The sequence below is a fragment of the Apostichopus japonicus genome, chromosome 5, assembly GCF_037975245.1.
Source record: "Apostichopus japonicus isolate 1M-3 chromosome 5, ASM3797524v1, whole genome shotgun sequence".
Classification (NCBI taxonomy): Eukaryota; Metazoa; Echinodermata; class Holothuroidea; order Aspidochirotida; family Stichopodidae; genus Apostichopus; species Apostichopus japonicus.
In genome coordinates, this window is record NC_092565.1 from 7,311,270 (window position 1) to 7,325,666 (window position 14,397).

At 37.3% G+C, this 14,397-nt stretch overlaps 2 protein-coding genes across 2 annotated transcripts in view; one reads left to right on the top strand and one right to left on the bottom strand.

Annotated features, from left to right (window-relative positions):
• The window catches only part of LOC139967469 (uncharacterized), a 28,664-nt gene extending 14,678 nt beyond the window's left edge, over window positions 1-13,986 (bottom strand). Inside the window, exon 1 of the mRNA XM_071971330.1 lies at window positions 13,713-13,986. Within this exon, the coding sequence (XP_071827431.1) occupies window positions 13,713-13,825 (113 nt within the window). The 5' untranslated portion in view covers window positions 13,826-13,986. The remainder of the gene's footprint in view (window positions 1-13,712) is intronic.
• On the top strand, window positions 4,369-11,310 carry LOC139967468 (uncharacterized). Its single transcript, XM_071971328.1, has 6 exons — window positions 4,369-5,043; window positions 5,355-5,802; window positions 6,331-6,509; window positions 7,145-7,319; window positions 7,672-7,844; window positions 8,824-11,310. Exons 1-6 carry the CDS (start codon window positions 4,726-4,728, stop codon window positions 8,989-8,991), a joined length of 1,461 nt encoding a protein of 486 aa, XP_071827429.1. The 5' UTR covers window positions 4,369-4,725; the 3' UTR covers window positions 8,992-11,310.
• Window positions 13,987-14,397: the final 411 nt, after the last annotated feature.

Below are 14,397 nucleotides of genomic sequence, written 5' to 3' on the forward strand. Positions count from 1 at the left end.
TCACATCCATTGTTGCATGGAACATGTTTTACAAATAGTTCATACAGAGTAGCTCTTGTATATCAAACCTTGATAAACACTACACTTTTTTATATTGACAATAATATATATATATATATATATATATATATATATATATATATATATATATATATATATATATATATATATATATATATATATATATATATTATTTTATTATGAGAACAAAAACACGTGTTTATAGCAACGCACTCTCTTCTCTTTAATGGACACAAAATAAGTAAATAAAGTACAACTTGTAATTAATTCTATTTTCTTTGTTTTGCTTTTGTTTTCGTTAATATTACTGATTGTAGACCTATGTCCCCTCACCGAGTCACCCCCCCCCCCCAATCACTCCATACATTAAAACTAGAAAAAGACAACTCCACACATTGTAGAATAAAAAGATTCAGTATGTTTTCATATAATAATAGCAACACCATTTGAGTGATAAATTTAAAGGACGAATTTTAGTCTTGATATGTAATATTCCCCAAAGAAAATAGAAAGAAATAATGAATGTTAGTAATGTCTCTATATCTAATGAGGATTTAAATATATTCAGCTTCCTTTTACAAGGCTTTAAGGCTAAATCGAGAATAACGCCGGCTCTGCAATGCGGGCCATTAAGGGTGCATGGGGGGGGGGGGGGCGTGGGTTGTAGTATTTTGCATGCATCGTCCGTAAAACCTTGTTTCTGGTGAGTCATTTATTCTTTTGAATCGTATATTATCGTATATTACCTTATTTTTCTACAGCGAAGTTTTATTTCGTTATTTACTCGTCACTATTATGAGCTCATCGGTGTTTTGTTGAGTTTCTCATCCATGGAAACTTTAAACCACAATGACTTTCACAAAATTTCTACGCAAAATATTAAAAAAGAATATCAAACAACTGAAAAGTCTAATGGAGCTTGTCAAAGAATTGCTGAGAAGTGCGTTGTAAAGTTTTAAAATTGAGATCGACAGGTCGGCAAACCAGGGATCTGCCTGCGATCACTGGTCCTAAAAATGTCAGCACAGTGTTCCAACCGGCGAGCTGTGTTCAATGCATGCGGGTGCAACTGAGTTCGTTCAATGCAAGTCAAGTAACGTTCAAGCTTATCTATGGTTACGGTACGAATGTATAACAGATGGCGCTATATACCTATTGTGATACTTACATTTGCCATAGAGAAAAGACGTCAGAATATTAGCAATACATTACAGTCCTGCTAATGCCTCTCATTTCATTTTAAAGTGGTAATCCTTGATCTTCTTGGATCCTTGTTCTTCTTATAAGAAAGAAACGATGAACGAAGTCACACATTGCATGAGATCAATTATAGCTTTGATCGTGTAATTGAAAACTGAAAGACATATAGGTACTTTATAGCATATCGCGATTAACCGACAAACAGCTACCACATATAAAATGTGTTCCATGTTTTCACTGTTTGCACGCATTGCTTGATTATTCATAATTGGTTATTCAAAATTCAAAATATTAAAGAAGAATACCTTCTTCCGGCTTCCACCGTACCGATAATAATAATACATAATTTTTATATAGCGCCAAACAAACTATGAAATAATTCTCGTAGCGCGTAAAAAAATAATAACAATTATAACATATATGCATTGGTGAAGAGATACGTTTTTAGTGCTGATTTGAAAGTGTTTACAGTATTGCATATTTTTATATGTTCTGGAAGTGAGATCCACAGGCACGGTGCACTGGATGTGAACGTTCTCAAGCCGTAAGTCTGTGTTTTTACTCTAGGGATGAGTAACATCAGCGATGAATAAGAGCGAAGGTGAGCGTGTGGATGATGGTCGGAGCTGAAACAAGTTGGTGAGGTAGCTTGGTCCTACATTGTGCATACATTTGAAAACCATCAGAAGTAGTTTGTAGTTGATTCGTTCGCGTATCGGGAGCCAGTGGATGATCACTTCCAAAAGGAAAAGTCGAAACAACATCTTTCTCTTCATTTTCCTTATGTTTCGCCGTTCTAAATGTCACTGATGTTTACGGCGCTGAGCTTTAATCTGTAACTATAGTTGGATGCTGCGATATTGTAAATAGAACATACGACCAAACTTGTGAATATGTAATATGTGAATATGAATATGCATAAATATTAAAGAACCAAATATAAAGCGACACGGCGCTGACATCGTTTATTTCATTTGAGAACAGTTACAGAGCTGTCTTGGAGCTGTCTTGCTGTATACTTATCATGTCTTAGAAGCGATCATGGTATGAGAGAGGACTTCCGAAGAAAACGTAAACTGAAAAGTGGCGGCACCAGCCTTCCAAAGTGGTGGAGGGGGAGGGGTGGGACCAAGTTGGATGTAACTAAGTGAAAAAAACCCGCACAACTTATAAAATGTACTTCACGTAAAATAAATATAGTGGGCTAGGCAACATGTCCTACCTAATCCCCCCCCCCCAATCTCTCTTCACCCCACGCTTCATCAGTGCCAAAATCAATAATTTATGAATATTCACATCTTTACACGAAATTTTTTCTATGGAATTCTATGTATTACTCTATAATAGTATAGTCATTCCTCCCTACTCCAGTATAGTATCATACATGTATTACCATGTATAGGTATTGGTTGTGCGAAGACGAAGAATAATACATCACTAATGTATGATGATTGAATTTCTTTTAGACCAGATGGCCCATGAACTGAGGTCTTCGGCTGTTACATCTCATGCATGAGTGATGACATATCATAGCGTCAAATTATGGAACGCGAAAAGGACCACAACATATGATGATGTTAATGATGATCTAATTTTATACGTTCATGTACTAAACAACTTACGATCATGTACTAAACATATACGATGATGTACTAAAAAACTAAGATGTACATCAAAACATATACGATGATGTACTAAAAAACTAAGATGTACATCAAAACATGCGATAATGTACTAAAAACGTAAGATGTACATCAAAACATATACGATCATGTACTGAAAACTTGTGATGATGATGAAATAGCGCAAGTTACAAAAAAGTGGCGTATGAATATCCATTATTGTCGTTTGAATACGCGTATGAATATCCATATATAAGTGTCCCTAGGAATATCAAAGTTCATACCGAAGCCCCGCCCCTAATGGTTCTTAATGAGTTTACACTGAATATTCATACTCGTATGCATACGCCACATATGAATATACATACCGTATGCAGACGCCACTTTTTTGAACATAACATTATTAGTACATGATCGTATTTTTTTTTGATGTACATCGTACGTTTGTAGTACATGATCGTATATGTTTAGAACATGATCGTATACTTTTAGTACATGATCGTATATGTTTGGTACATGATCGTAAATTTTTAGTACATGGTCGTGTATTTCCAGTACATGATCGTAAGTTTTCAGTACATGATCGTATAAAATTAGATCATCATTAACATCATCATATGTTGTGGTCCTTTTCGCGTTCCATATCAAATCCATATATAACCAAACACATTTTGGCGTGATATCTGCAACTCCATGTGCCACATAATTTTTTTTTATCTCATCACTATATGTCTACATGTAATTCCTGATTTCATTACAGTTATATATAGATCCTAAGAAACAAGTATACTTGACGCAACCTTCACATCTGCTGTGACAATTGGTCTGTGAGTGAAGCCCTCAGTTAAACTAATTTTAAGCAATGTTATTTAGGAAATCATCGATATAATAATTTACTTTGATGCTTGAGTATATATACACATCAATGTCCAGAGTGATGAAAATGCTGTCAATGGTTTGCACTTTGCCCGCTGAAAACATACTGAAACATCCAAATGATGTGGGGTATGCTCCCCTCCCCCTCCCCCTCCCCTCCCCTCCCCTCCCCCCTCCCTTCCCCAATCCTGCCCGACATACTGACGTACCATTTTGTGATATCAATTACCATAGACGATTAAGTTTGGTAAATTTTTCGTGGTTTGGAAAATCCAAAAACGTATTGCTGCTTTCGAGAAAGGCCTACGATCTATATCTGTCGAACACATGGTAGGCTATAGTGTGCCGTTGAGGACAGGAGTTGTCAAACATTAACACAAAACACAAAACACTGACATACATAAAAATGAATATAGTAAACAGGTCAAGGTTTATGGTCAACACTAAAACGTTGGAAACAAATTAAAACGTTTATTGTTTTTTTCTTCTTCATAAATTCATAATAAATTTGTTCAAACATCCTTCACCCGGCCTACGAAGCACGCAACGTGATCGTTAAAATCGATCGATATATGTATTCTAGATATTCAATCATTGATTTTCTTGGATCAGTTTTAATTAACGTTGAACGAGTTTCTTCAAACTTGAAAATGAAAAGTTAACACCTATGAGAAAGATGTCGTCGACATTGAACCATATACGTAAGCAAGACGATTGAAAGCTCTCATATTGTTGTGCCTACAAGCATTAGAACATTTCGAAGTCAAACGTCCTCTGTTCTTTGAGGTTTTTCAATGACATATTATTTTGTTTTTTCAGGTTTAATCTCACTGCTTCCACCATTTTTTCGATGTGGTCTTGTGAAATTTATTTTGTGAAATTAATAGTTCGTTTGGAAAGTCTTAATTTTAAAGTGAAGGAAATTGTTACCAATAATAACGTATATTGTATAGTACCGTATATTATATATTAATTCAGAAGATCCAAATAAGAATTTTGCAGCGGCATGGCAAAATCATCCTACCGGATCGTGCAGCAATGGATGTTTATATTAGCTGTTCTCTTGAAATATATCATCGCTACCTCTTTGGATAAATCTGGGAAATTTCAGGTCGAAAGGGGTTATGTTTTAGAAGGCCATGTTCAATACGAAGTAACCGTGCGATCACTCTCAGATTGTGCCGCAGTGTGTTTATCACATGGTAACTGTACATCCATTAACTATGCACACTCGGATCACTGCTGTGAAATCAACCGAGCTGCAGGACCAGGCATGGCCATCATCCCTAAAGTCAAATGGGATCATGTTACACTTCTTGAGGTGGTAAGGATAGAATAAATGTTTACATTCTTCACAAATAATTGTTGACTATATAAATCAGTCATATATAAATCACAATCATAATTGACTATATAAATCATATTATATATATATATATATATATATATATATATATATATATATATATTTATATTTCCCCAAAAAAAAGATGGAGCATCGGGGAGACAGGGTGGAAAATTATGCGGGTAAGTCCCCAGGCGTTTGTTTCAAGGAACTAGAATCATCAATATTATCTGTGATTAAATAATATGTATCGTTTCACATAGCAGGATTATATTATATTTCTATGGTAGATCGAGGAACCGACAACTATCCAAGAACCGACAACTACAAAAGAACCGACTACAACCGAAGAACCGACAACAACCGAAGAATGGAAAACAACCAAAGAACCGACAACAACCCAAGAACAATCGACTTCAACCAAGGAACCGACAACAACAAAGGAACCGACTACAACCGAAGAACCGACAACAACCGAAGAATGGAAAACAACCAAAGAACCGACAACAACCCAAGAACAATCGACTTCAACCAAGGAACCGACAACAACAAAGGAACCGACTACAACCGAAGAACCGACAACAACCGAAGAATCGACAACTACCGAAGAATCGACAACTACCACCGAAAAGCCGACTACCACTGAAGAACCGACTACCACCGAAGAACCAACTACCACCGAAAATCCAACGACACTTTATCAAACAACAAGACCACAAACCACCGATGACATTACACGTAAGCATTCTATGGTCAGACACTGATTCTGAAGTTTTTTCGTCTATCCATTTGATCGTACTACGTAGTCACATGTAGCAAAACATACATGTATTGCATATATTTATAGTCAACTTAAACATTGTGGAATAAACCAGGCTAGATGTATACCCGAGTAGCGGGGGAATCAAGGGAAGGGGGTATAGGTATGGAAAGGTGAAGTGATGGTAGATACGATTATCTATGTGTGTGGAAATTTGACTATGAGGCGTAAAATTTGGCGGTAAATTCCACACAGTGTCTACAAAAGTATCCCCGCTGCCTTCCCCCTCGTCATCATTCGTTGCCCCAGTTCTAGGTTCCGGGATACGTTATATCAGGGAGCTGCTACTCTAACAGCTCCCTGATGTATGCATGCTCATACGTGAATCAGGGTTAGAGTAGCAGCTCCCTGCATACATTATTGTTTTTTCTCAAAATGTTATAATAGGCCAATACCACTAATGTAAGACGATAGACAAATATATTTACATTTCCCCCTCTCTGCAGAATGTGGACTTTTTACGCGTGAGGGGATGGTAATTAGTCCAGGTTACCCCGACAATACACCACGTAAAATGACTTGTGATCATATTTTCCGAGCACCGAACGATAGCAGGGTGTACATAGTGGTACACGATATGGGAATGGATACCAACTGGTGGGGAGATTGTGAAGACAAGTTCAAGGTAAGAACTATCTTTGAAAACAGTTTCTTATGTAACGGATCCACAGTTTTGCCCACTCCCCCTGACTGTTAATGATTAACCCCTCCCCTCCCGCGACACCCCCCTACACATCATCTCCTATAGAATGTTGATATGCGAGTAACTTGCTTAGACCCTTACACGGTCGTGTCCTCGTCCAGACACTCTTTTAATGGTATATTATTGAAGAGATATAATCAAAGCAAATTGGAAAATTTCTAAAATATTTGACATTTACTTCACTACCGGTATACTTGACATGGAACTTGACTATTCTCTCTACATTGAGAGTATAATCAACACAGTTATGCAATGTTAACATCTGTATTCAAACTATATAGTATATCAAAAGCGACTCAAAACAATACTTTGCCAAAAAGTAAATACAAAGGTGTAAAAATTGTTATGATTTGATTGACCAAAATATGCATGTAGATTTGTGTTAACGATTAACAATTGATACAACCCCCCTCCCTTCCTCGTGCACTGTCCCTCCCCCCTCACCTTCCTCATGCACTCCCCTCCCGTCCTTCTGCTTCTATCCAATTGGCTATTCTATATTGAAAACTTCATGTGCTCTTTTCCCTCCCTACATACCTTTTGGTAATGTGTTTTAGTTTCACGACGGGCAAACGACGTCACAGGAGAACTTAATCCTAAAGGTATGTGGACACGACGAATTGTCCACGCCAGCTTACTTCCTATCATCAGGCCAGTATTATCTCAGTCGGTTTACGACCGACAACTCCGGGACCAGTAGAGGATTTACCTACTCGGTTTATTTTACGAATGGTAAGCTGAAACTTATCGGTGAAAGAAAATGTTCGTCACTGTAAATACAGTCATTATAATTAATAACATGTATTGATGTATGTGTGGGTGTGTGTGTCAGTGTGTGTGGAAGGGGCGGCGGGGGGGGGGGGGGAGATGGGTGGGTGTTGGACGTGGTTGAAAGATATCAAACTTTCAACGTATCTGACTATGGGGTATAATCTTGGGGTTAATAGTTCGAATCCCATTCTAGACAAACATTTTTTCTCTCTTTTCCTCCAGCTTATATAGTTTCCCAGGCAGATTCCGTTTGTTCGTTTAACTTGTTTTAAAGTTTTTAAAGTCTCTCCTATTTTAAAAATATATTTAACAGTTTGCGGTGTCCCGATTGAGGTTCCTGCCGGTGGTCAAAGAATTGTTCGGTCTCCGGGATACGGCATTGGTTCACTGCCTAACGATGTCGAATGTGATATTCATATCATTTCCACCAACACACTTTCTCTAACTTTCACCTTCTTTCAAATGGGTTGTCCAGACGAATTAGTGGTGAGTTTTCTTTTCTGCGAAACCTCTGCTCGTTTCCTGAATGCCGTAAAGAATGATCGGAACGGAAAGCATAACTAAGTTTTAGCTTTAGCTAGGGCTTCCTTGTACCATTTGATTTATCTTTGAAGAGGAAACACTGTCTTCTTGCAGATTACCTGCAGAAAAGAATGGAAGAAAGTTACTATTCGCAGCAAACATTTCCCCCACATGTCGATTTGTTATATAGGAAACCTAAGTGATAATTAGCACATCGGTTTGTTATATATATATATATAGGAAACATTCATTAGTTATAATTAACACAGAGATGAGCTTTGCAGGAGAAGAAAACGAAACCAGATGTGTCACGAAAAAAATTACAGTAAAAGTTGTAACGTAATGGTTGGTGTTATGTTCATATGTTGTAGGTGTGTCAACTGAGGCGAAAGGTCACGGGTTTAAAATGTCTAATTTATAACTTCAGTGCAATTTGCTGTGAGGAAAACTCATAAATGGCTTGAATTACTTGAAACATGATAGGAAATAGCTACACGACTTTCAGAGCGAATGGTCAAATGAAATGAAAGTGCTTTTTTCTGGGATAACTCTAAGGTGAAACGCTGAATTGATTTGCATCATTCACAAGTATTATGGGTATAATCAAAGAACTTTAAAAGATGAATACCATGGTAACGTGGTCAAATGTTTATAAATGTAAAAATCTCCTTAACCACCTGACCAATATTCTTCAGATTTGGTAAGAAGGCGGTAAGGTGGCGGAGAACATCAGCGTTGTGTGGCACCACACCGACACCTCCTTCACGTGGTCAGGCTTAGCGAGTTGATCTTTCAAATAACGTTGTAGTATACAATGTCAATATAGAGCCAGTGTACACCGCACAAACGTTACAGTATTTGAAATTATGATAAGTGCCGGATAAGACCAAAATGTCCATTTCCTTTTGTTTATATGTGTATATAATTTCCTTATCTGCTGCAGATACACGACGGTGGGAATCTAACCACACCCTTTCTAGCGAGATCTTGTCAAGAGGCTATCGACGGAACATACCATGCCTCAGGAAACCATATCTTACTTCATGTTACCACTGACGGCGTCAATTACAGTAATGGATTCATAGCTACTGCAACTGATGACGGGAATTAAACAGCACACAGCTAACACATGATTAAGTAATTACCACGATGGATGAGAGTTGGGAAGGTGTCATACATACCACCATCGTCTTTATGCGTGGTGAACTAAAAAATCATTGCGCTTTCTCAACTGGACACATCACTTTACCATCTTCGCACAGTCATGCATTCAACAGTACAGCCATCATTTCGATTGTAACTTAATTTACAACAAACTAACTCGTTATAAGCAGTAACTTGGCCACCCATCCATAGTACTACTGCACTACTAAGCCTAACGTTAGGTCAATAGCTACGTATGTTACTGATAGGCTAACAAGGCCTTACGATATACCAATAGCTATATACGTATGCACGTATTAAAGCAAGTCAATACTTACAAAATTAAATTTTAAAAAAAAACGAACGAAAAATTAAGACCATGGTCATAAGATCTTTGTTGAAAACTGTTCATATGAATTAACTATTTTCGACGGTAATTACAAACAGGCGAGTGCGATAAAACTATACTGAACCAAATGGGACAATTTTTACATGGATATAAAGCTTAAAATAATTCGATAATCTACAACCGTTCGGTTCCAAAGCATTCGCATTTGATTTGACCAAGTAAAAGCGTTGTAAATAAGAAGGCAATATGAAATTTCGTGGGTTTGATGATATTCTCCATTGACAAACGACACGATCTTTTACTTTTATGAGAGTGATGATGTGGGAGGTACGGAAGCGTAGAAGAGACATTGCATTGACGCGTTACCAACTTGACAAAACGACAATTATCTGCAAATTGACGAGTTGACGAGATGGTAACGTGACAAAAATCAGAAAATTGACGTTTTGTCGAGATGGTAGTAAGTGTGCAACTCGTCAAATTGCAGAAAATTGTTGCATTGACGAGATCCGTTATCTCGTCAAAACGTCAATTTTCTGAATTTTGTCACGTTACCATCTCGACAACTCGTCAATTTGCAGAAAATTGTCGTTTTGTCAAGTTGGTAACTCGTCAATGCAATGTCTCTTCTACGCTTCCGTAGGGAGGGGTTTAAAGCGCATGAGATCCTTACGGTCAAATACCTAGTTAAATAGCCAGTATAGATATTATGCCAGTAGCTGCTAATTTATACAGCTTTCTGGTGATTTAACACGACAACACCTGCAGATTCTGATGGATGAAGAGTGCGGTGGCTAAAAGAAGCACTTTGGGTGTATATATATGATATTTTACGAATTTTTAAAACATATTTTCTAACAAGTCATGTCGTTATTTACAAACGCGCATGTGCGTCAGGACCACATGTCACGTATAGTTACCTCATAACATAGTGCACGGATAGACTTGCTCTGATATGGCTCGGGTTGTTTGTCCCTATTTATTATATTTGGAATGAAAATTGTAAATTGTATTGCCAACCTGGTAATTCCATAGGCTAGTGGGTCTTTAAGACGTGCTCCTATGCAGTGCTTAACGTTTTATTCATCACTATGTCAGTTCGAATTGGTAAGTGTTTCGTAGACGAAAGAAGAACTTAATGCTAAAAGTGAGGGTATTTGCTTAACTTTGTATGATAATGATTTTGAGATTTACTTTCTCTGTTATTCGAACATCTACTGTGTCATATATACTTATCTGTTGCATGCAGAGGTTACTCCAGTTACGTGCAAAAACTGCAAGGAGACTTGTGTTGCTAAGACACAACGAACCCTGTCGTCTGCTTCTCGTGTCTATGTAAATCGTGTAAAGTTCTGATCAGCTGCAGTTCGATTGTTTGAAAAAAAAAATCTCAATGCAGCAATTTTGGAATTGAAAATTGCGGTAAACAGTGAAAATACGTGTAAAGGCCCACCAGTTAGCTACGAGATCATGACATTAGTGGTTGTAGAATACACATTCAAGAAGTGCTATGAGAGTTATAGTATACTACATGGGTGCACGTCACATGATCCTTCATAGTTAATACGTTTTTCATTGTCTCCTTAAACTGACTATACGTTAGTCCATATCTATATATACGTCGATGTATATCACTGAATGGCTTAACCAAAATGCACACTAATTGTTTTACTATCTGTTAGTAGGCTCACTTTCACCTATGTCATTAGATCCATTTGACCAAATACATATATGAACCGGTCGGTAAACGACTTACACATTTCTAACTCTCATTTTTTCCCCAAAAGTTTCATACTAACTATAAGAACTTGCTTCTCCGACGTAGCAGTTCACTCAGCAAGTTCAGAAACCGTGCTTCAAGGGAGAATTGTGACATTGGTCAATCATTGATTTAACAATGATACCTTAAAGAAATTAAACAGATTTTACTATATTATCTCGACCAGGATCAATGACCAGGATTCTCACAAACTTATGAATATTGTGAGACCTTTGAAATCGGAAAGCTTACATCAATTTTGTACTAATATTAGATAGGAAAATATAACTATATCCCTTTTTTATATATTAATATCAATATTGTCATATAAAACGGTGTTGGCCTGTTGAATGATTATATTATAATATGTAAGCTTGTCTACCGCTGCCACCCCCTCCCAACCCCCGTGCCTCAACATTCACTGTTTCCTCACTCGAACTCTTTCGCAGTCACGGTATTTGAGGTTGGTGAAACTTATGCGATATCGCATGCAGAGCTAAAAAAAAGCAAAACGAAAACAAATAATGAAGCAAAGAATAACAAACCCACAAATTGAAACTAGATTAAACTTAATTCTTTGCTTGAGTGCCTGCAGCTCGAATTGATTTTCTAAGTGAGACTAAATACAAGTGTAATTTTCAAGTAAATGTTCAGCTTATGACGACATTATTGTTAATTGGAGGAGATATATACAATCTGTTTGAATACTGACCGATTAAAACTTTCTCGCTTGTGTGTTTAGATACTTGTACGGTAGGGGCAATGGCCTAATGTATTGACATGACCTTTTCTCAAAGGCAGACATACCTCTAAGATCGATATATTGCAAGATCTCCATAGTTTTTTACTCAGAACTGTAAATATATATATATACGGTATATATATATATATATATATATATATATATATATATATATATATATATATATAATATATATATATATATATATACGCCTGTTTATCCAAACAATATGTAGTGACGTTCGGCGTTCCTAAACGGATCACTTTCAAACCGGACACATTTAACAAGGGTTACCAAAAGTACCATTACAACAGAAATCAAAGCCATGTTCAACCTTTTCTAAAGCAGCAGATATAATTAAAGCTATATTCAAACCATTTAAGCTAAGCAACTGTCTGAAAGGCAAAGCTACATCCGGATGGAAGTGGTCAACTTTATAGGAATCTCAAATTAGAACAAGGCTATATTACCGGTGCAATCATGGGGAACTTTATCTACTAAACGTGTGGCATATGTTCCTTACAGAATTTGAGCCTCTATATGCTTACATATATATATATATATGTGTGTGTACTGCATGAAGAGACAAACTTAAGATTTATTTCTAGAAGGGCTTTTGTGACGCTGGGGTAGTTGAATTTGACGGCCTCATGTATGGGGGCGTGTGTCTCTTCAAGTCTCCAGGGAACCTTTAAAAATGTCAAAGTGTCTGTTTTAATAGCGTCAAATATACAGGAAGGTCACAAAAAGTGTAACTTCCGACACTAAATTGGTAAATAACAATCACCGCCCCCCCCCCACGGGCTTGGCCTCTACAATACATCCAATGAATCGTCGTCCCGTGACCCGTTCCATGTGGTGCTGAAATAGACATTGAACGCGAAATTAGGAATTGATAAAGGCCTACTCTTTGAGAAAATTCACCCAAGATATAGAGAGCTTGGGCACGAAAGAAAGAAAAACGAATCCAGCTGGTTTAGTCAATGACATTCCCTTTACTCGAGACTATACACGTGATCATGACGGAACCGGTGGATTTTGTATGTACCATATAAGGAATGTGCAGTTAGAAAGGTAAATACAACAAATTTATGGTTATCACATGAAGTCCTGCATTAAACTATATCATGCCCACTATAAAGCCTCTTTCAACCCACTTTTGTTGCAGCTTAAAGAGAATACGGTAACAATATATATATGTTGTATTAATACTCACATAGAAAACAGCGCTTATGTAAAATATATAATTTATAGTATATTATAACTCAATGGTTGAACAATATTGTTATTAAACTTCACGATCAATTTTAATTCCATAACCGTCGGATGTAGGTAACCCTGCACGTGCAGTAAACCGTTCTTGAACAGAATGAATATATGCTGCAAGTTGGTTCTAATTAACTGAGCGATAAGCAGGGCTGTCAATTAACCAAATAAGTATAGGTTGAATATAGACGTTAATCAATTAATCTAGAACTATCGTGGTTTCATACGGACGAACAAGATAGTTTGACGAACTACAGTTAGTGCACACTTAAAAGCTTTCGGCTTGGAGATGTTTTGGCGAGTTCATATTAACAACTTAAGTTTCGGTGTGTATTTGTTTGTTCTCTTTCGTACTTTCTGTGTGAATTAATGGGAAGTAACCTATGTGATGAGCCTAACGCCACAGTCTCCTGTTTTTTTTTTTTGGGGGGGGGGGTTTTGGTGTCCTTTGTTGCTTCAGTCTTATGAAAGTATTATATATAGGCTACCATCCATATACTGTTGGTCTCGGCCGGTTTCATTTACATAATCGGTTGTCAAAATAATTTTCCCTTTACGAACAAGAGCACTTACCTATACATATACACCAAACGCATTTCGTAAATAAGGAGTTGCAGTATGTTAACATCTCGATCCACGTACGCATCAACAACTTCTTTTTCTTTAAGTTTCAACACACATGCCATAATACAGCCTCACTGTATATGATCCATTAGTAGGTAATATGGAGATCACACCTAGCGTTTTCATATGGAATGAAATGCACGCGGTAGAAACTATGCCGTTAACCCATGCACCCAATATAAACAAACGGGCACAAAAAACAAACAATTTGATCCACTCTAAAACCCAACTCTCCCCCCCCCCCCCCTTCACATCGAGCGTAACGGTATGATAATGACGATGTTACGTCAAATGTCCCTAATGTCCCTTGTAATAGAAACGCACGTTGTAGGTATCCGCAGCCCTATAGAAACACTTGAAAAGCAAAGTATTTGAGCCTCTTTTCATGTACCACCCAATGACCTCTACCACCTGGTAGAGCTGGTCAGTGGTACAACCATGCATTGCCGCATCAAATACCGATCACCATTCCACCGATTGTTAAACAAATTTCAGATAAACATATGTTTTACATCATAATGAGTGCTCTATGGAACTTCGGTAAGTTGACCAATCAAGGTTTAGACAGATTTGGTATAGCCGCATGTAGCAGGGATTAAATAGCAATAGCAGGATTCCAGGCCACACGGTTGCA